General features: G+C 38.9%; 2 protein-coding genes across 5 annotated transcripts in view; both read left to right on the top strand.

Annotated features, from left to right (window-relative positions):
- Positions 1–500: 500 nt before the first annotated feature.
- On the top strand, positions 501–16,683 carry igbp1 (immunoglobulin (CD79A) binding protein 1). The gene is made up of 3 exons (XM_070962738.1): positions 501–999; positions 10,322–10,654; positions 14,585–16,683. Exons 1-3 carry the CDS (start codon positions 523–525, stop codon positions 14,849–14,851), a joined length of 1,077 nt encoding a protein of 358 aa, XP_070818839.1. The 5' UTR covers positions 501–522; the 3' UTR covers positions 14,852–16,683.
- Positions 16,684–17,788: 1,105 nt separating this feature from the next.
- Positions 17,789–23,011, top strand: part of abhd18 (abhydrolase domain containing 18) — a 93,712-nt gene continuing 88,489 nt past the window's right edge. For 2 of the 4 annotated variants that reach the window (XM_070962728.1, XM_070962730.1), the window contains exon 1: positions 17,789–17,939. The gene's annotated coding sequence lies outside the window, so the exon portion shown is untranslated. The remainder of the gene's footprint in view (positions 17,940–23,011) is intronic. The other 2 variants (XM_070962729.1, XM_070962732.1) reach the window with 1 other exon arrangement.

The raw sequence follows: 23,011 nt of genomic DNA, 5'->3' as shown, positions 1-23,011 counted from the left end.
TCGAACCAGCAACCTTCTAGCTGTGAGGCAGGCGCACCACCTGCTGTGCCACTGTGCTGCCCTGTGAAATGTATTTATATTTGCTAAATAATATTAAATGCAACTTTCCATCATTTTCTGTGAGCTAATCATCTACTATAATCATCAACTATAATTCCTTCTTGGTGGTAGAGTTTACTTAAACTGTCAACAGATTACCTTGCATTAAATGTACAGCAGGTTAGCATTTTTCTGAACATGCCTGTGCAAAATACCAAAATGCAAATACAAGGAGAGGCTAGTGAAAACAAAGTCTAAAATTACATATGTGGTAAATTAAAATACAAAATTTCAACAATTAAATTACGCTAAATTACGTTTGCATCCGTCGTGTAGGCCTATAGGCCCATACTGAACATTTTATAGGGTAAAGAAAAGCGTCTAAATGCTTGACCTGTGGTGGGCAGTAATACTCCTTGAATCCTTTGGTTTGCCTAAAAGAAATACAGAACGAAGAAGACTGAACCCGGAAACACTGACAAGATGGCGGAATGTGAGGCAAACAGCGATGTTATCTGGTCATTGAGTTCAGACGCAAAACACCCTAAATTATCTGACCTGCTCGATCGTGGTTGGAAGATATTTGAGGAGGTCAACAGTACAAACGAACCACTTGGCTCTAGCAGCATTCAGATTCGAGTTAAACGTGGCATGAGTATGCTGGAAGAGGCGTCAAGAATGGTGGCTCAGCTCGATCTGTTCAGCCGCAATGAAGAGCTTGAGGAGATAGCCACGGTAGACCTGAAATACCTGCTGCTGCCCGCCCTGTTAGGAGCTCTGACAATGAAGCAGACCAACAGAGACAAACGGCTAGAGATAGTCCAAACAGCCCGGGCTTACTTTCTGGATTTCTTGAGGAGATGTAAAGAGTATAATATATCGCAGTTCGAAATGCCGAAGTCGACAAATGAAAGGAAGAGTTCCGACGAAGCATCAGAAAATGGATTCTCTACAGCCACGGTAATGTTAAGCGGTTTTGCTAAAGTTTACACCAGCAGAAATGACAGACAATGACTTCGTAAGTCAGTTGGTGTGCCTCAATTCATTTACATGTTGCTATCGTAACGTTTTTGTGCAACACCCATAACAGTCACGAGTAGGGCTGGGCGATATGGCTGAAAACTCTATTGCGATATAAGTGTTTTATATTGGTCGATATCGATAATTATTGATATTTTTTATGACCTGTTTAAAATAAGGACCAGGAGAAAAATACATTCAATTAAAACATTTTTATTTTAAATTTAACCTTCCTCTGATTATAATCCTCTCAGCTATCAAGGCAGAAACGAAATGTCCACACAACCATGGAAAACACTCAAATAATAAATGTAAAAAAAGTGTAAAAATGTAAACAGAGAGAAACTTGGGAACTTTTTTTCTGCAGGTTTAGTGCAGGAAGTTCACAAAATGATTCACCTTCTGGTGAACAAAATGTTTTCAAATATGTGCAGTGTTTTGGAAACATAGCAGAAACTGAGGTAGACTTGACATCTGTAACATACATACATACATACATACATACAAACAAACATGATAGACAGTACAGTAACACTGACTGAACTATAAAACCAGCCTAGACATATGAACATCTTTAGTCACTCTTCTTACTCTAAACATACATGAACTATTCAATTATATTTGTATTGCAAGTGTGTTTAAGAAAAAAAAAGCATTTGTAAGAGATGTTTATAACCTGGCTTCTCCACAGTGCTCAGTGAAGCATGTCTTTAGCTATATGATATGCTGCTGCCTCCGTTACGTCATCGTGGCTTTTAGATGATTTGTCATCAGGCACTGAAGCAGATACCTCTGCATGGTGGTCTGCTGCTTGTGCGGTGGTGCTGCGGTTGGCGGACGTTGGAGAATACGGCTACGCTCCAGAGAGTGAGCGCAGCTAAGGTGGTTGAATAAGTTTGTGGTATTACCGGGCTTGGTGGGGACTAAAGTCTTGCAAAAGTTACAGACCATATTGGTCTGACTACGGTCCGACTTATAATCCAAAAAACTCCATACTGGTGAGCTGACTTTCCCGGTTCTATCGACGATTTCTTCGCTCGCTGCAGCGCTCACTTTCTATTTCTCATCTCACTCCTCGCGGAGCATCAAACACGTGACAACGAGATGGCGCAACCGAATTTGATAATGTTACATGATTGGCGTGTTAGCATGTCTCTCTCACTGATTAGCGATTAGTCCCTACTTGGCTCAGTTACCTGAGAGCGAGTGCCTTTGTTCATGCAACCAACCTTGCTTCACAACTTCAGGTTTCTTCCGACGAAGAAAAAAAAAAAAAAAAAAATCGAATCCTTTATCGAACGCATTTTATATTGATATGGATGACGTGTCTATCGCGAGACATATTGCTTGTATATCGGCCCAGCCCTAGTCACGAGTAACTTCTGTAATGTTGCCAGTACAGGTAACTAGTACCAACATGCCGATACTGATTGGTAACGTTATGTCAACGTCTGTCATACTGATTCTGGCACTTACTGCCACTATCCACCGACAGGTAGAAAGTTTTGTTACTCAGACCACAAAATTGTAACACGTGTGTTAAACGTCTGTGGTGCAGTCCATCACTTCACCAGGCATTCGACTGGCAAAGGTCATTAAAGTTGCAAGCAGGGCACCATCCAAATGTCAACAAGAAATGTTTTCAGACAAACATTTTCTTTTGAGAAAAACATTTTCATTTTGATGTTTTCATCTAACAGCAGTTGTGATTATTGCAGTGCCTTTCTAATCGTTCTGATCGCATCTCATCATCTAGAGCATCATCACATTAATGAGTGTTATCAATGAATGAAGTAGAAGCAATAAACAGTTTTATGACGTGGATGACACAGAGCATGCAGCAGAAAGCCTGCACTGACAATTTATTTCCTTATTTACCTGTTGACATGCTGCGGCCTGTCAACCAGGTAGCTGAGTTCAGCTCACTGATGTTTCATCTGAAAGAGAGAAGGGTCAGTTTTCAGTGTGTCACTCAAGCACCTTATGTAACATTATTAGCATTGAAAAACGGCAAATGGAAAAAGAATCACCCCCATCAAGCCAGAATCCAACCCACACAGTTCCAGGTTGATATTGGGTAGCATGAGCTGTGTTCAACCACTACATATGTCTCACATATTTGGCTCAATGTGAATGCTCCCAGGGACTGGGTCACAAATGCAAACACACAAAGGTGCACCCACAGCAACCAGCAGCCTCTGAGCCACCACACTTATGTTGTTACACACTTCTCTACTTCAGAAAAGATAACATATCAGCAACTTGGAGTCTAATAATTCTGTTTGTTTTAATGCCTTTCCTGGAAATAAATCAGATGATGTTGTGGCATATTGCGTGTGTTAGCAGTCATTAACATCATTTGTAGACATGACATGCCACTGAACTGCGGGGAAAAAAAGGGAGATGGTATAAAACATATTTGGAATCTGTCATGAAGAGATGTATTTCAATTTTATCAAACAGGCAGGCTTCTTTTGTCTGATGGGAGGACCTTTCTATGAATAAGGTTGTAGACATGCTAATGGTCTCTCAATACAATGGGGGGTTAAACTGCAGGTATGAGAGGGACTCTTACCTCGTTTGTTAAAATGCTGCCATTTGATATGATGTCAGGCTGCTGGTCTGTCACTATGGCCCACACGGATTGTGATCGGTGTCTGTGCTCCTAGACGGACTCGAGGCTCTGTTGAGGTTTTGCTACACAAAACATCATTTATTATGGTTCAAACGAGTAGTAGACTACAAATCTCAGTAAATTTATATCATCATGTGTGCAGTGTCATTTATATTAAATCCATGCTGCTCATACAGTGTTGTGTTTTCATTAGACATGGACAGCGGTGTTGTATGGGGCTTGAACTGCTGGTGAGGTCATGCCAGAGGCTTCAGCAAGACCTCAGGTTTAAAGGAGTGCCGTTTTCTCATTAGTATGCAGTTATGTAGCTCACACTCTTTTTGCTTATCCCCTCGAACCCCTCCTCTCCACATCAAAACCTGACAGTATTATAAAAAAAACTGCCAGTGTAAAAAAAAAACAAAAAAAAAACCAACAGAAAAAACCAAATCATTGAAATAAAAGAGACAATGAAAAAAAACAGAAGATTGTTGTTGAAAAACACAAGTTATTACAAAATATCCAAATGAAATGAAATAATTTTTAATCTTTGTGTTTTTCAGTGGAACATTTTCCAGTGCCAGTACTTGCTTTATTGCCAATACAATTTTTTCCAATAGTGTTTCAATGACAGTTTTTTTCAGTGCTAAGTTTTATTTTTGATGCCAAAATTTACAGTCTCTGTTCTGACCCCATAGAATACCTACTAAAAACTGAAATCCAAGCAACTTTCTTTGCTCTTCAAAAGCATGCAGCACATTCAAGTCATTGGCCACCACTAAGGTCTGGGCAGACATCACTAAATAAAAGGACTCAAATTTAAGGATCAATTCCTACCTGAAAATTAGCCAAGGAATATCCTTTTTCCACTCAGTAATATATCACTGTATTTTCCCACTCCTTTAATGCTTAAATTTAATTTGGCTGTATTTCATTTGTTTGTTATCAAAATAAGATATTTTAAGCGAACATGAAGTTAAGTGATTGTTCTGATATTAAGAACGTTTTTATTAAAGTTATATCAGTAAGAATCTAAAAATTATATTGATCACTCATCAGTCTTTTTATAGATTATAGAGAAAATTTGTAGTCTTCATCTCTATAAACATGTGGCCCGAAGTAATTTATTTTCGCTTTTACAAAACTGTAAGATTAGTTTACCAGGATATGTAACCGCTATACTACAAATCTGCGCAACCCTGTTGATACTCTGAATATATATTATTCGTATATAATATATAAGTTAAAATGTAAATTGGCAAAATGAGAATATTTCACTATTCACTAGTAATAAAAAAATGCAATTGTGAAGCCTGCCAGAAATTTGCTTTTATTTTGCTTTTAACTTTGTTGTAATGTGTTTGTTTTAATGATGTGTTTTTTCAATACTAGGTCTTCATTTATTTCCGTAAGTATGAACACACTTTTATCATGGCAGCCAGTTCATATACAGGAAGAAAAAGGAACATACTTAGAATCTAATTACACAGGATAAGTTAATCTTTAATATTATAGAACCAGTTCTGTTATCTACGTAAGACAAAGCATTTTGGCATGTAAACATGCATTTTTAATTTAACCAGGTATCCTTTGTCATGAATGGCATTTGTAACAAAACAAACAGCTTGAACATCATTGAAAATTCAGTAAGTTATAATGATTTTAATTGTGAATAAATGAATGATTTTAATTACATGGGTGTTACTGTGTTCATCACACAGAGCAGTGTGTTTGGTCCAAGAGATGGTCTAGAGATGGACCGATATGGATTTTTCAAGGCCAATACCGATACTGATTATTACTAACCAAGCGAAACCGATAGCCGATATTTAGAACCGATATTTGTTTGCAGCTGTTACGGCCGGCTCGTAGGCCGCAACAAATAAGACAACAAATAAAAATGAAAATTTTGGTGTCAAAATTTAGAGTAACACACCTGGGATTAGAATCAATAAAGTATACTATTTGTTTGTTTTGTGTACACTGAAAAAAAGACCTTAACTTTTTGTAAAATAACTCAAACACAAAATCTTAATTGAAATGCTTTTAAGTTTAATTATTTTTAAAACTAAAAGTGCAGGGGCCTTCCAGCAGCATTTCTTAAAACTCACTCAAGTGAATAAATAAATAAATAAATAAATAAATAAATAAATAAATAAATAAATAAATGAATGAATGAATGAATGAATGAATGAATGAATGAATGAATGAAATAGCCCTCCCTGAATTTTTGAAACATCAACAAAATAAACTGAACTGAACTGTTCTGAAATTTGGGTCTGAGTTAGTACTCCCAATTCAGTAGCAGGCGACATGCCAGCACCACAGTTTTCATATCTTCGAGCTTGGAAAAGCGTTTCATTACACACGTGGGTTGTAGACGCGACGGTAAATTTATTGATTGAAAATAAAACACACTGAGAATAATCTCCTCGACGTGTGCTCTCTGTCTGACTCATATCCCTGGAGTGACAGGCAAAAAGACGATCATTTAACACCAGTAGTTAAGTTGCTGTTGTTGTTTATTGATAAACCAGGAGCTGCCCCATGGGCTGAGACACGTTAGGAGATTTATTATTCCCACAAAGTAATGGTAAAAGGGCCTATATTATTGTGCGTCTGGCCACAGGTATAAAGCGGTTGCGGCATATAGAATGTAGCGGTGGGTCATCATGAAATACCTTGTTGAAGTTGTGAACAGTTTCATCTCCAGAACCAAACAGTGGGATTTGCTTCAAAAGTGAAGCTCAAAGATGGATCGATACAGTGCCAAACTTAGAACCTCTGAGTTTTGCGATTTTATGTAATGTTAATGTTTATTTTGCCGGTTAGCCTGTTGAATTTGGCATTAGCACACTCTGTAGCTATTGTGGCTAGTAGCATCTATTGTAGACTGGCACACTGAGGCAGTGTTGGTATTTGATATTTAGGGACTGTCAAAAGACACTGTACGAACGTTAAGGCTTCTTTGAAGCCAGCTGAATAACCTAAGAGTTTGAATGTGGCAAGCTTTTTTGTCAGAGCTTTTTGTGTCCACACTTCATACTGCAAACACAAGCTCAGCTGGTTTTGTTGTTACAGGAAAGACCCTCTGCTGTGTACCACGCAGCGTGTATCTGTTGCCACTGTGGTACACTGACTACTTATATAATATACTTTGGATTTTCTGCCGAAGTATGTAATCTGTCAATATATGTGATTGTCAGTGTCGGGCATTAACGACATTAAAATTAGCAGTTTTACTACATTTCTCAGTAGCATGGTGGTAGTCGCTGTTTTTGCTTGGTTTTTAGGTCGGTTTTGTAGTTTATGCAAAATAAATTTAAAAGCTTTATTCATGGGAATTACACATTTCTATGGAATTATATTTGTTTATATAGTTAAAGATGACAAAGAACAGTTACAAATTCTAACTCAATATTGATCAAATATGTAGTACTGCATTTTGCCATTGAAGGGCAACAGAACCAACATGAACTACATGAACTAGAACAAGAGTGGCATACCATCGGCCACTTTTCCATCTTTGCGTTGCTGGCAGGAGTGTGTCTCACTGCTCCACAATTCAGTAATCAACTGCCCAGTGAATTGTACAGGGAGATGGTGTTTTGCCAGTTCTCTGTTTTTTTTCAGTTACAAAAGCTGTTTTTCAGTTTCAGGGCCCGTATTCACAAAGCTTCTTGGAGTCCTCTAAGAGAGCTCCTAACTTAGCATTAAAATTCCTAGCAAGGAATCTTAGCTTAAGAGTGATTCAGGAAGTGTCTGAGAGCAACTCTGTGCAAGGAGGGTACAGAAACTTTTATTTTAGCGAGGAGGTGTGGTTGACCCCGTTGCTAGGTATGACGCAGTCTTCTAAAAGCTGTCATTGGTTATTACAAAAAAGGAAAAAGACAACAACAAAAAAAGCACTCCGCGCTCCTAGTAATGAATGGACAGTAAAATCAACTGATCATATAACTTGGACTGTATTAAGAAATGTGTAATCATGACATTAATTTTATGTCATGATGATGAAGAAAAATTAAATTGTGAAACAGCTTCAAAATGTTTGAATGTACCTCAATCACATGCCGATTATATTAACTTTCTTATTGTTATGTTTACTGTCCATGCTAGTAATTTTACTACTTAATGTATTTGATATTAATGGTGGACGCAGACTCAGCTGTCAGCAATTCCTGTGATTGCTGGCGTCCTTATAAAAAGCAGTTTGATTTGGCAGAATTACCATAACAACGAATGAAATGGATAAAAATTAATTATACATTATTATACATTAATTTTATGTCATGATGATGAAAAAAAATTAAATTGTGACACAGCTTCAAAATGTTTGAGTGTACCTCATTCACATGCCGATTATATTGGTTTGCTTATTGTTATGTTTACTGTCCATGCTGGTAATTTTACTTCTTAATGTATTTGATATTAATGGTGGACGCAGACTCAGCTGTCAGCAATTCATGTGATTGCTGGCGTCCTTATAAAAAGCGGTTTGATTTGGCAGAATGACCAGAACAACGAATGAAATGGATAAAAAGAGAACAAGAAGACCGAACTGGGCACAAGGGCAGTGCCTGCTGTTGGCACAGCTCGTGGATGAAAAAAAACAGTATTAAGAGGGAAATTGAGTCCTGGGATCACAGCCCAAGGGAAGAGGCAGACTTGAGAGTGCATTGCCCAGCAGATCAATGCCTCGTTCCCTCTCCTTTTACGCACAAGCAATGAGTGTGAGAAGCGCTGGTATGTGCTGCAATCCCTGTCTATTTAAGACACTCTTAGGCTTCTTAAAAGTCCTCCCTCCTCCTAACAGTTTTTCACCTTAGGAGCTCTCTTGAGGCCTAAGATGCTTTGTGAATAACTTCTATCTTACCGAGGGAAAATGCTAAGAAAAATCTTACATCACTAACAGCTACTTTTAGCCTTAGGATGCTTTTTGAATATGGGCCCAGGTCTCTTTTGGCCCTCTTTTGGTGTGGAGGATAGGATCAAATGAAAGGGACATTCTATCTGAAGTGGTGCATGTTTGTGGTGCTGCGAAATTTTCCCTCTGTGTGATTAAGAATTCTAACAGATAATTTTCTTTTCATTTTTTTGTAAGTATTCAGTCTGCAGTGGAAATGTTTTCTGTGACTTTCTGCAGCAAGCAGTCTAGATTTTGTTGAGCGATAAATGGGCCTTTTTCGTAGTGAGGGAGTAACGAGCTGATTGGCAGTAGCAGAGCATAGTGGATGGACTTCTTTCATAAGTTTGTTGTATATCTTTTTTTTGTAACCAAATCATTTCCACACCACTGAAGTTGCTCCCCCTTTCCTCTACTATGGAGCCTGTTACATTGTCTTTCAGCCATGCTTATTGTTGCTGTGCGTAACGGTATGGTGTGACATCATCACATCAATAAGTCGGAATATTGCTGTTATCACAATATGAGCTTTGTTATCTTTTTGAGAATGATATGATATGGCACACTCATAATGTGGAATGCAACATATACATGCGCATGGCTTTGAAATCCCACTCGCAAACAATATATGGCAGCGGTCCCCAACCACCGGCCATTTGGTACTGGACCACACAGGGAGACTGCCATGTGATACGGTAGCAAAAAAGTAAGCCCACAAGCTAGCAAAATGAGAAAAAAAACAAACATCTTTGGAGAGCTTCTTCAGAAAGGGGAAAAAGCCAAATGATGAGACAGAAGCAGAAGAGCTTACAACTTCCAAGAAAAAGAAAGCTGCATTTAAGAGACAATATCATTAGTCCCACTTAAAATATGGGTTTGCCGCTTCAGGTGATTCTCACACACACCAAGCCCGCTCTGCGTAATATGTGGTGACAGGCTCGCAAATGACACAGTGAAGCCAAGCTAGGGCTCCCACTAATTACAACTACATTCAGCGTAATGGTGAATTGTATTATTATATATATTATATTATTATATATTTATTTTTATTTGTTTCTATTCTGGTCCGTCAAAATATTGCCAGACGTGAAACTGGTCCGTGACGCAAAAAAGGTTGGGGACCGCTGATATATTTCACACCCCCGGTTGTTTGTACATAACGGTTTGGTGGCGTGACATTGTTCCACTAGTATATATGTTGCCATGTATGCTGGGAAATATGACTGTGTTCCCTCAGAGATGTATTAAAATCTATGAAACCCTTGTATTTAATTCTTCCCAACAAAAGTAATGAAAATCGATTAATAATCAAGTGATTTTCAATTCAGTATTCCTTTATTAGTCCCGCAAGGGGAAATTCCAGAATTCCAATTCCAATTCCAATCTTTTGATCCCAATCAGCTAAGGTTCCTTAACTGTTATGGCCTATCACTGCCTTCAAATTATTATGCTTTCATTGTGAAGGACATGCACAAAGTGTTCTCTTCATACAAACAGTAGCTACACCAACGATTGGAGCAGAACAGAAAAAAGAGTTCCTGGTGGGACAGTGGTGTTCGAGTGACAAAATGACTGCTGAGAATCTGAATGAATAAGGACAAATTATGCACAAGTGAAAGGAAAGACAGCGAAAGAAGAAGCGCTGTGACTTACAAATAAATGTTTCAATTAAAGCATCACTTACAGCACAGTTTGAAAATGAATGAGGTCATACTCAATACTGTGGTGTGTGCTTGTTGTTCCAGTCTGTCACCTGCTCATCAGACCTGATTTCCATGGCAGCACAGAGACAAGCTAAGATTGAGCGGTACCGTCAGAAGAAGGAGCTGGAAACCAGACTGTCAGATGTTCGAAGAGCTGTGGACAGCGGACAGACCGATGATGAAGTCAGCAGAGATTTTTACATTCTGAATCTCCAGAGATGGGTCACTCTGTGTCTGGAGGAAATAGAAAGCATTGACCAGGAGATGGAGATACTCAAGAAGATGGATGGTCTGAAGCAGGGTGCTGCCAAGCAGCCAACTCAGCCAGTCAGGCCTCCCATGAAACCCTTCATACTTACCAAGGACGCTGTACAGGTGAGAGTGTAGGACCAGCAGGTCTTGAACCAACCGCATGAAGTCATTCATTGACAAAATTCAACAACAAGCCAGCTGCTGGTGATTGCAGAAGTAGCATATAGAGTGTGCTTCTGAGGTGATTTAACAAACTTACATCAGAACTAAGATGCAAGAAACATATGAGACTGTGTCCAAAATGTTTCTGGTCGTGTGGCATGTCATCATCAGAACATCAGAACAAGTGATGAGTGAATTTTAAATCCTTAATTACAAACCAATTTGCTGTCCCTCTTCCATGGATCTGACTCTCTGCATCTCTTTTCTGCATATGGCTCCCCACCAGAACTTTAGACTTAGACGTTATGGATAGGATAATGATAACAATTGTGATATTAAAGATACAATAACTTTAACCGAAACATAGACTGTGTAATGTCCTTAGGCTCTTTGACGTCTGGGTAGAGCCCATAACATACCCACAAAATCAAGATGTTACGTTTTTCTTTGACCCTAACATTGTATTGAGACCACAAGCGAGTCTCTCATCATAATCTACACACCACTCAGCACCTGCTCCACCCAGGTTTGTGTCTCAGGGGTATATCAGGGATGATATGAAAATAGAAATCGTCTCAAACATATTCATATCAGAGTATATGTTGACCATCAGGTTTGTCATCTGAATTTGCCAAACTAGGTTTTAGTTATTTGGAAACAGTGTCACCATTACATATACTGAACATAAATTTGAACGCACTTTTGTTTTTGCTCCCATTTTTTCATTAGCTGAACTCTGAGCTGAAAGATCTAAAACATTTTCTACACAAAAGATCCATTTCTCTCAAATATTATTCACAAATCTGTCGAAATCTGTGTTAGTGAGCACTTCTCCTTTGCCAAGATAATCCATCCTACCTCACAAGTGTGGCATATCAAGATGCTGATTAGACAGCATGAATATTGCACAGGTGTGCCTTAGGCTGGTCACATGAAAGGAAATGTGCAGTTTTGCTTTATTGGGGGGTTCCGGGGGGTCAGAAAACCAGTCAGTATCTGGAGTGACCACCATTTGCCTCACGCAGTGCAACACATCTCCTTCGCATAGAGTTGATCAGGTTGCTGATTGTGGCCTGTGGAATGTTGGTCCACTCCTCTTCAATGGCTGTGCGAAGTTGCTAGATATTGGCAGCAACTGTAACACGCTGTCGTAAATGCCAATCCAGAGCATCCCAAACATGCTCAATGGGTGACATGTCCAGTGAGTATACGGGCCATGCAAGAATTGGGATGTTTTCAGCTTCCAGGAATTGTGTACAGATCCTTGCAACATGGGGCTGTGCATTATCATGCTGCAACATGAGGTGATGGTCGTGGATGAATGGCGCAACAATGGACCTCAGGATCTCGTCATGGTATCTCTGTGCATTCAAAATGCCATCAATAAAATGCACCTGTGTTCATTGTTCTTAACGAAATTTGGACTCATCAGACCAAAGGACAGATTTCCACTGCTCTGATGTCCATTCCTTGTGTTTCTTGGCCCAAGCAATTCTCTTCTTGTTCTTGTTCTTCCTCACAATTGGTTTCTTTGCAGTCCAACTGTTCCAGACAGATTAAGATATCATGGTTCATTGTGAAATGAGAAATAACCTTTTCAGCCTTTAAGATCTCATACTGTGCACCTATCAAACAATGTATGTCAACCCCCCCCCCCCCCCAATCAATTTTTTTGTATTCCTATGGCAAAGTCCAATCGTGTTTTCCACCTGTAAACAAAATATAACGTGTGCTTATGTAACTTGGATCAACCAGTTTCAAGCAATAATATCTTGATATCTACCCATCAATCAGTCTTCATCTTTTAGCCAAGATTCATTAGTTCAGCAGCAATAGCATGGTATGCCAGTGTGTCTTCAGGTGTTCACCACCTCAGAATGTTTAGTGCCTTCTCTGGTCACGGGGCTGATGAAGGTGTTGAAGGAGTACTCTCAACTGAATGGATGCTAGCATCCAACTCATGTTTGTTATGAAGCCCCCACTTTTCAACATTTAAATAAAATTACTCCCAACCACTGCCCCACCTGCCTATCCTGTTTCACTTGAAAATATGTACATAAGCTACTCTCAAAATGCCATTTAATCTGGACTTGCAGAGGTTTTCGTATGCGCTAATAAGTCTCTGCAGCTAAAACAAAAAGTTCCACCAGTCAGACAGTTATAGGGAGCCTGTATGTAGCCGAATGGGCAATACCTAGGGAACAAACATTATCACATCTCTAGCTAATGATACTAAAGTGTTTTGAACGCACGGATTCACTGAAGACTTAAATAAGATTTTTTTTTTTTTACTGGCTCATCTCTGCTCTCATCTGGAGTTTAACAACTGGACAACCAGGAAACTATTTAAAGAAATTGTAGTCCCCAAAGTGGGAGTAGGAAGAAAAATAGGATTTTGTAATTGAGGGTAACTTCACTGCACCTCAGAGGCAATTGCACCCTAGAACACAATACATAACAGAGCAAAGGCCTGTGAGACACAATGATACACTGCGAAAAATCAGCTCTCAAAAACAAGAAAAAAAGCAGTTAAATTCGGCAAATATTACTTAAAACAATCAAAATAATCTGCCAACAGTAAAAATTCCACTCACCAGTAAAAATATCTAGCCTCAGTTATCCTAAAAGTAGTGCAACCAGATGAAAAAAAAAAAAAAAGGTACATTTGTCTGGATACAAAGACATCCTGACAAAGTTCTTGTTAGCGTTGATCAAATAGCTTGTAATTCTGGAAATTCTAGTCTCAAGCTTTAATTTACTCAGTAACTTATAATAACCAGTCATAAAATCTGAGTAAGAAATTGTAATATCTTATTCAGGTAATTACGAATGGAACAGCTTGAAATGAGTGAAATGTTTAACATAAAAACTGCCTGGTAAGATGAGAATCTCAGACAAAAAACGTGCATATATTGCCTTGATTTAAGATATTTCTTCTTGCTTAGATTTCACTTTTTGCAGTGAAGATAGACTGACTGCAATCAGTCTATCTTCTTCAGTAATATAAACATGCTACCACATTACTTAAGATGGAATATAGAACAAAAGTTTGCATGCCTCATATTTAAGGCTTAATTTCTGTATATAATTCCTGTGTAAGTGCCTCAAAGGAAATTTGTAAAAAGTTCACTGTTGTAAGCTTATATTTGCTATGTTGTGTCAGTAACAATCATTAGATAGAGATACAGATACAGATTCGTAGCAAAGAGCAGCGCTGATGGGTAATTCACAGGCAAAACACAGATTCAGGCTGACATGCCTTTTCAGAAAGCTTGAAAGTTCTGTGAGCCACTGAGTTCAAAGAAGAGTGACTGACAGTCATTAATGTTTATTTTGCTGAAAAAGCCACTAATGTATCACTAAATGCAAATTAAAAAAGGGCAAAACACAGCATAGGGTGGAGTACAATTAAGGTCAAGTGATAATAATCCCTGAACATCACAAAATCATAGTTGAACACAAATGACAGAAAAGTAGAAGCCTGGAAGATGAAGCAGGTAAGGAAGTAAAGATGTGAGGGAGCTGACATGATAAATCCAGGGCACTACATCAGGACCTCAGTGGGCGCATTCATTAAAACATTAAATTCTTATCACAGTTAACAGTCAAGGTACTCAGCAGTAGTCAATGTGTACTACCAGTTTTATGGATGCACCGAATGTCATTTTTTAAAATATTTGAAGCTTCTATTGAAGTGTGTTGAAAAATAAAAAATGAGTTTTTGTTTTTTATTATTTAATCAGCTTTCTGTAATGAATAGAACTTGTCAGTTGCACCAGCATAAATATATATAAACATATTGCAGCTACACTGCAAAGACACCACAATCTTATGATCTATGGAACGTCTATTTAGATGCTGTGTGATACAATGTGTTTGTTTCATCCACAGGCTCAGGTGTTTGGGGCCGGTTACCCCAGCCTTCCCACCATGACAGTAGATGACTGGTATGAACAGCACAGGAAACATGGAGTCCTGCCTGACCAGGGGTTACCCAGGAAGATTGCCATAGAGAAGGACACTGATACAAATGAAAGGGAAGAAGAAGAGGAAAAACAAGCTGAAAATGATGATGAGTCTCTGTTGAAAGCCAGAAACTGGGATGAATGGAAAGACACTCATCGCAAAGGCTATGGAAACCGCCATAACATGGGGTAACAGATCCCAACATAGTGTGTGTCCAAACAGACCTGGCTCTGTCTTCATGTCAGTTCTAATCAGACCTGGTAGTGAATGCTCTTCATAATTCCGATCCTTAAAACCATTGCTATTTCAAGGTCACAGCACCAAGAAATACCACAGCATCACTAATGCATCTGTGGAGTTACTTGTTTGGTTTATCTGCAGATAGACACTACAGCTGATTTACTTATGTTACATTTTCTGTTAGTCATTTACAAGGTGGGTCTCCAATCCTCTGGGAGCAAAACCATATTTTTGAGTCTCAGAAAAAACCTAATTGAATAGAGCCCAACCATAATGCCAATGTGTCTGCTCTGTAGTGTGTGTGCCTATAACATTGTCATTTGAAAATAAAAGGACTGATAATCAATGAGTCAAGAAAATTTGTGCACAGAATATGGTAAGAGTCTGTGTAGTCAGTAACAGTAACAAGATGTGTATTTTCCGTGGGGAGACTCCATTCTCTGAGGCCAGGGAATGACTGCACGATTAAACAGTTGGACAGACCATGATTATTCCTAGAGGAAACATTTCACACAGTGAAATGGAAGTTTACCCTCTGTCATGTAATTTTTTTCTGTAATGAATGTGAATATGTTGCTGGGGCTTAGTTACAAGAAGAGTTTGAATACTGCAGATGTGATTGGATTGTTCAAATGTAGGTGTGGTTTAGGGAATAAAGCAGTTTGGAGCTGTAAAAAGATAGAGGGAGATACAGAGCTCAAGGGCTACAGAGGACTGTTGGGCACCACACACACACACCCACACCCACACACACACACCTTCCTCACTCTTAATGTCGATTATGAGGAGGATGATATAGGTAAAATGGAGGAAAACAACCACAACCTCATTCTTTTGAAATTATAGAAAGGTTGACACTGAAATCAGTACACTCCCACTTAGATATTGCTCTGCTAACTTGCCACTAGCCAATGTAAAGTGCAGTTTTATATAATGGACATGGATAGCTAGTTGCTCTCAGTCACATTTGATTGGATGAATTTCTGGAATTGATCCTGACCTCCATGTGAGTTAACAAACCTATTTCTACATTTACAAGAAAAAGACATGGATTTTCATACAAAAAATACTCTGAGATTTTTATTTCATTTTATTTTTATTATTATTTTTGGACACACATTTAGTTTGTGACACGAGATAGAATGACTCAGGTTTAAAACTTGGTTTTCATTTCACTAAGTTCCAATCATGGCAACAATCTGATATGTCAAGAGTGCAGTTAACATTAAATTGTCTTGGGAAAAATTTAACGTGTCGTTATTTGAAGATGAGGTCACTGCAGCTCCTATCTCAGCATAACTGGAGAAAAAGAGCCCAGATACATTGTTCATTTCTTGCTAAACTTAATTACTAAACATTTTCTCCATTCTCAAAATGCTAGAAAAGATTGTATTTAAATACTTGGACAGTTTTTCTCCATCTGTATTGTGTTCACATCAGATCTTGGAAATATTTCATTATTCAAGTAATAACCTGAAGATCGGTGATTTTAAAAGATCATCTGCTTTAGTCAACCTGTGATGCAGTCGATCAGAATATTCTGATTTGAAAAAGACTTTTTCCCACAGAAAGGAGCATGTGTTTCTGTCAGTACTTTCAAATACATTCTCCAACTTGGCAACATTATAAGGAAATCAAAACATATTATGCAGGTGACGGACAGCTGTACAATTCTGTTGCCTCTGATAATCTCAGTCATGTAAACAAGCTGGTTATCTGTATTAATTAAATCAATTTCTGCATGTCCAGATATTTGTACAGATGAATAAAGTTGAAATGGAGAATCTTGTGTCAGTTACTCTGGACTCTGATCTTTACTTTGAAAGTCAAGTCAGTAACACAATTAGAGCAGCTATGATCACTTAAAAAACATATCAAAAGTTAGTGGACCTGTACCATACATTCAAGAAACTCGTTAATGCATTCACCTCAACCAACCTGGTATACTGAAATAACAGGAAGAACTCCAGCTCATTCAGAATATATTATGGAAGTACTTCAAACACTTCATTGGCTCCCAGTGGAACATAGAATCAACTTCAAAGTTACAGTCTTACAGTCTTTGAAGCTGGTTGACTGAGTTGTCTGAATAACTTTCATAAACCTTTTTTTTTTTTAAAGTAACTGGAAACTCTAATAATCAGATCTAAAACAGACAACAATAAAGTCTGAGTTAGTAATGCTGCCTGATGATGTAAAAAGTTTGTTTTCCATCAGTAGTGTTTATAAAAGGTCTGTTTCAAGTTACAAAAAAACATCTGAAGTTTTTTGCTCAGTCACTCATTTTCGTCCATAAACTCTGCTTTTTTATAGGTGCACTGAACTTCCAACTTTCAACTGTACTTTTCTTTCTTTTTCTTTCTTCTTTTTGTTCCCCCCTATTTTTCCTATTTGGGTACAACAATGGCCCTATCACAAAGCCTGGTCCATAAAGAAGTAATTTTCCAGTTCATGTGGAAGAAGTTGACTGTCCTGCACAGAGCCCTGGATTCAACCCCATCCAACACCTTTGGTATGACCGGGAACATCAACAGTGAACAGGTCATTAATGCCAAACATCCATGTTGGACCTCAAGCTGAACAAATGGCTGAATTTATAAAATGAAATGCTGCATCTTAATTCTATATTGCAGAGGTTATGAATATGATCTATAACGACATTAGCTTGAGTTTGTTCTAAACAGATCAATTAACAAGCAAGAACACTGACTGGCTTTTCATAAAATGCTCGTAAAAGCTGAGTTTTATTCAGCTACGTTTCTATTTGCAACTTTATTGCTCCTATTGTGGCAAATATTTCTAATGTTGACATGACCAATAAGCCTTGACTGAAACGATAACGATATAAGTAGATCTGTTTGATACAGGTTTATTTTGAATGTTTTGACCGGAAGTACATTCACACGATTTGATAGTTTAGAGGGCGTCTATCAGTAACTTGACGAACGGTACAATTACTCGGCCTCGGAGGACGGTAGCCCTTAGCTAGCTGTGCGAAGAAATCCACAACAAGGATAACAAACGGCGTGTACACTCTGAGGTAGTGTAACGTTACTGTTTCTCTAAATAATCTGTCTGTTACGTCGTCTGAAAGCATCCGCAATAAACGATCAAGGCTAAATTAGCTAACCAGCTAAATTGGACTTCGGACAGCGGGGCCCTGTCCTTCAGATGTGATTTAACTAACAAATTTAAGCTAACATGCTGTTATCGGCCTAAAATAACCCGGTTTATTCTCATCCATGTAACTTGGTTCTTTGAAGCAGTTTGAAGATTGATTTGTCAATCCAGCATGTAAGGATTTTGGATTACAGTACATCTTATTTTAAAATACAGGCAAGAGTTCAAACTCTGATCAGTATTGCTACGATTGGCTAAGTGCTCATCATGTGACTGCAGTTACATGAGGTAGGTTCCCAACATGCATTGGGGCAATAGACGAATTAACAAACCTCTTTTTGTGTGTATCTGCAGTGTTGCTGCTGTTACTTTGTTATGCATTCTGTTCCACAATGTTTCCACACCTTGATCAGTGTTAAAAATGAGTTATTACCAGTACATGTTGTCAGACTGCAGGTGATGTTGGTGCGTGATTGGTGGAAGTTGTCCCTGCTGGACATGCAAGATATTTTTCAGTGATGATCATAAGCCTGCTAAGAAAATGAAACACTACTAAGATCTCTCAAAATGCATTTTCAGAGCATTAACTTTCATCAAAGTAAGTACTGTACTTAATTATTCAATAAGTTAATATTAATATTAGTTATTTAATACGTTTGCAATTGACAAATTACTATTTCATGTCATATTAAATGTCATACAGTCCCAGTCAAAATTTTGGACACGTCTTTTCATTCAAAGTTTTTCTTTGTTTTTATTATTTTCTGTATAGTAGGTTAGGTCTGAAAACAACATGAAAGCATGAAAGCTCAGTGCACATGCGCACGTTTTCTCTAGGATTTTTTTCAGCAGCGGGGGCAGGCTCTGCGGGGAGCTGTGGTGGCGTAAACAAGTGACACTTGACTGCAGATTTTATTTTTACAACCTATTTATTGAATGGGCAGTTGAAAATTGCTTTTTAAAGGCTGATTGTGTGTGGGTGTGTGTGTGGGTGTGTGTGGGTGGGTGCGCTGTGTCTGTAACCCCCGCTCCTCCCCCTTCTGCTCAGTGCGTACACATTGAAGCCACCACACATCATGTAGTTGACCAATCATGTGCGACTTGAACGGAATCGAGAAAAAAAAAAAACCCAAAGCGACTCTCGCTCCGGCTCCCAGGCAGGAGGCTCCAATTGCCTCTGAGAGCCATTTCATTCGCAACTGACGCATCATTACTGACTAGAATCATCTCCATCAGCTGTCTTTCTCTTCTTAGAGAAATGTTTGAACAAGCTCATCTGAAAATGCAGTCAGCAGCTACATCATCATTAGCTTAATGCTTTCTCACTTTACTCACGTTAGCGACACTGAGTTGGCACCGGGCCCAATTAAAAGCTACCGATATGTTACTTAATGTTAGCTGGCCATGAATATTTTGCAAATGTCTATTAAACTTGTAAAATCTATTCAGAGTTATCTTAAGCTAATAAGTCTACCTTTTCTCTGGTAAGTCGCTTCCCTATTTTCCAAGACGACACTCCTCTGACTCTCTGACCTGGTGCTTGGGTGCTTGACGTGATGTCAGGGCCGCACTCTCGTGACTAATTAACGTTGGACTCTGCTGTGAAGGTGGAGACATGAGGCGGTGGTAGGGCTGGGTGATAGAACGATAACGATATGTCTCACGATAGACACGTAATCAATACCAATAAAAAATGCATTCGATAAAACATTTGATAATTTTTTTCTTCGTTGGAAGAATCCAGAAGTTGCGAAGCAAGGTTGGTTGCATGAACAAAGGCACTCGCTCTCAGGTAACCGAGCAACGTAGGGAGTAATCACTGATCAGTGGGAGTGACATGCTAACACGCCAGTCATGTAACAGTATCACGTTCAGTTGCACCATCTCGTTGTCTCTTTGATTCTTTGCGAGGAGTGAAATGAGAAATAGAAAGTGAGAGCTGCAGCGAGCAAAGAAATTGTCGATAAAAAAAGTCAGCTTGCCAGTGTAGTGTGTAGGAACTACCTTAATTTGATGTTGCATTCGTTGATAAAATAACGGGGCACCACCTTCCTCAGCTAAGAAGGACTGCAGAAATTAACTGCTATAACGCTGATAAAATACTAACGAATGGACTAACAGTAAACCAGTCTGATAATCTGAAGTGTAAACTCTGGATACAGGGATCGTATATATTCAGTTCAAAAGGACACAGTCTAATCAGGACTTATATCAAAATATCATTTATTAAGCAGAATTATGGATAATGAGTGATGCGTCATGAATAATAAGACAGAAGATATGAGGTGATATGACAACACAAAAGAAACTTATAGCAACGCAATGGCAAAACAAGTTTGGCGATAGTGAGAAGTAGTTGTAAGGGGATAATAGGGACGCGAACGTAAAGTTAAGGGATTAAACGAGTAGTTGAGAGAATTTGGATGAGTCAGCAGTATCTTAACCTCACGGACCAACTCTTATTCAAACCCGCTTAGTGCATGCCTACTTGTCAGCAACGTTCCTGTAAAGGCCTGCTCCAAACTAGCCGAAGATGCTTCCAGTGTCCGTCGTGGCTCGTCTGCTTGGCAGTCAGGTGGGAGACCCAGGCACACCACGGTTGAGCTGATATTGGACAGTGATGATTCAGGAACTGGATTTCGATGGCGTCGGTGACAGGCGAGGAATGGCTTTGGATGGTTATCTGACCCGGACCAGCGGGTTGATAACCTCTTCGATGGCCGGTCGAAAAGTGTCTCCAAAATTATTATTACTTGACGAGAATTTACTAAAGACAAAAAGTGTGGCTTAGAAAAATGAAAGTTTACGACAAAACTATAGAAATACGTCTTCTGAAAAATAAATCACGCTACTCGGTATGGCTTTTGAGTAGCTCGAAGACGGGAAAACTTAAAGAGCAAAACGACTGTACAAGACCAAGACAACTAAGAAGTAAAAGACAAAACTAAACATAACGTAACATAACTTAAGACAAGACTGAGTAACGCGCACTAAACTAGAACATAACTTGACAAGACAGAGTAACGCGCACTAAACTAGAACATAACTTGACAAGACAGAGTAACGCGCACTAAATTCATGCTGCGGCTGCAGACATTTAAATCTCGTTCCAGGGGCGTGTCTAATGGGCAGACCGTCGAACATGTGAGACGCTTTGTGACGCACAATCGCCTCAAGGAGCTGAACTAATCAATGATTCATATGAGGGGCTCATCTGCTTCTCACTATGGTCAATCACATATAATTTCAATGACACATTTTCACTGACATTTCAACATTGTTCACAGCATGCATTAGACACTTCCTATGATTGTATGGCAACATTAAAAATAATCATGGTAACGATTTCATCCTAATATGTATGATGACTCACGGTATAACTAACACAAAAATAAAGATAAAGAAATAAAGAAAGGCAGACTATATTTGCCAAAATGATTATCACGATTACGGTTACTTATCGATAAATGTGTCAAGTCAAGCATATTCAATCTGATGGTTAGGAACCTCTGGATGGCAGTATGGTTTTATGGTGACAATTCAGACAAACTTTTGTAAAACCGTTAAAATCACAACTTTGTCATACTTCAGGTCAGAGATACTGGGAAAACACCAATATAATGCGTACAATGAGTCCTGTAAGGTGAAAACATCAAAAGTTAAGTTTAACATAGAAGGCTGGTTATCCTGGATTATTGAGAAAAAGCACACAAGCACGTATCACCAGTGGCTTCAATGAATGTCCAGTTTACAACCCATCAGCATTATCTGATTTTTGGAGGTTCCTCTGGAGCATGTCATTTGTCTCTGCAGACAGTTTTATTGTCTTGAGCCCTTAGGGCTATTGGGGAAGAATTAGCCTTAACATGGGACCTCCTGGGTAAGAGATGCCCAAGGCGTTGACCTTTTGGCTCTCTTTCTCTTTCAATGTGTGAGAAGGGTAGTTTACTGGGCCAGACATCCTGTCTCTCTCCGAAATCACATTTCATTATAAGTAAACCAGATGGTCTATAATTCAGTCAGTTGGCTGGTTTACACCTCTGTTTCTCATGAGAAGTCAGAGAGGGTAAGAGAAGGTCAGTTAGAGGCCAGTTCTGCTACACCAGTATGGCAGTTTTTTGGATTTTATAAGTCGGACCGTAGTCAGACCAATTTGGTCTGTAAACTATGCAAGACTGTCGTCCCCACCAAGACCGGTAATACCACAAACTTTGTTAACCACTTTTTTAATCACTTTTTTCCAATATTTTCATCTTTTCTTCACTGGCAATCAACCATTCCCCCAAGTTACGACGTCAGTCAATATGGCATTCTTTTCACCAAACAGTATACTCATTCCACAGAAAAAAATTATTAAAATCCAACCAAAATCATTGGATCTGTGTTGATTTCACTGCTAGTTGGCGATCAACAGGCTCAGAATCTCAATAGAATTTTAGACTACTCTCAAAATTCCGAAAGACATACTGGCTATTTAACATGGTTGTTAATGTCCACATTATTAAACATCATCGCCTAGAACTTCCGGTTAAGCCATGCTCGAGACGGATGCAGAGTAATTTACTCTGTTTCAGTCGTTATTAAGAATACCCCCCAACTCGAAAACTTTAACGTGAAAACTCTGAAGGGCAAGATATGACTGGGGGGGAAACAAAAAAGAGACGATACGACCTGGAGAGGGAGGGTAACTGAACATTTTAAGCCTAACAAAAAACAAATGGAGGCGACTGACGAAGAAAATAGCAACCTGCTAGCTAGCAGTGATGGTGGCGAATCTAAAGACGAGTTGCTTTGGGAACTGTCAGCTATTTCGAATAACATTCGCGACTTCAAAAATGACGTTCACTTTAGCTATTTCTGACCTCAAGGGAGATTTAAAGCAGGACTTCAAGGACGGGTTAGCGACGCTGAGACATGAGCTAAACCAGAAGCTAGCTGAAGTCGGGACCAGGCTCCAAGGTCACAACCAGGCGATTAGCGAGGCAGAGGAGT

Source organism: Chaetodon trifascialis, chromosome 5, assembly GCF_039877785.1.
Source record: "Chaetodon trifascialis isolate fChaTrf1 chromosome 5, fChaTrf1.hap1, whole genome shotgun sequence".
NCBI classification, from domain to species: domain Eukaryota; kingdom Metazoa; phylum Chordata; class Actinopteri; order Chaetodontiformes; family Chaetodontidae; genus Chaetodon; species Chaetodon trifascialis.
Note: the sequence above shows the minus strand (reverse complement) of the source record. Positions and strands in the feature narration are given on the sequence as shown.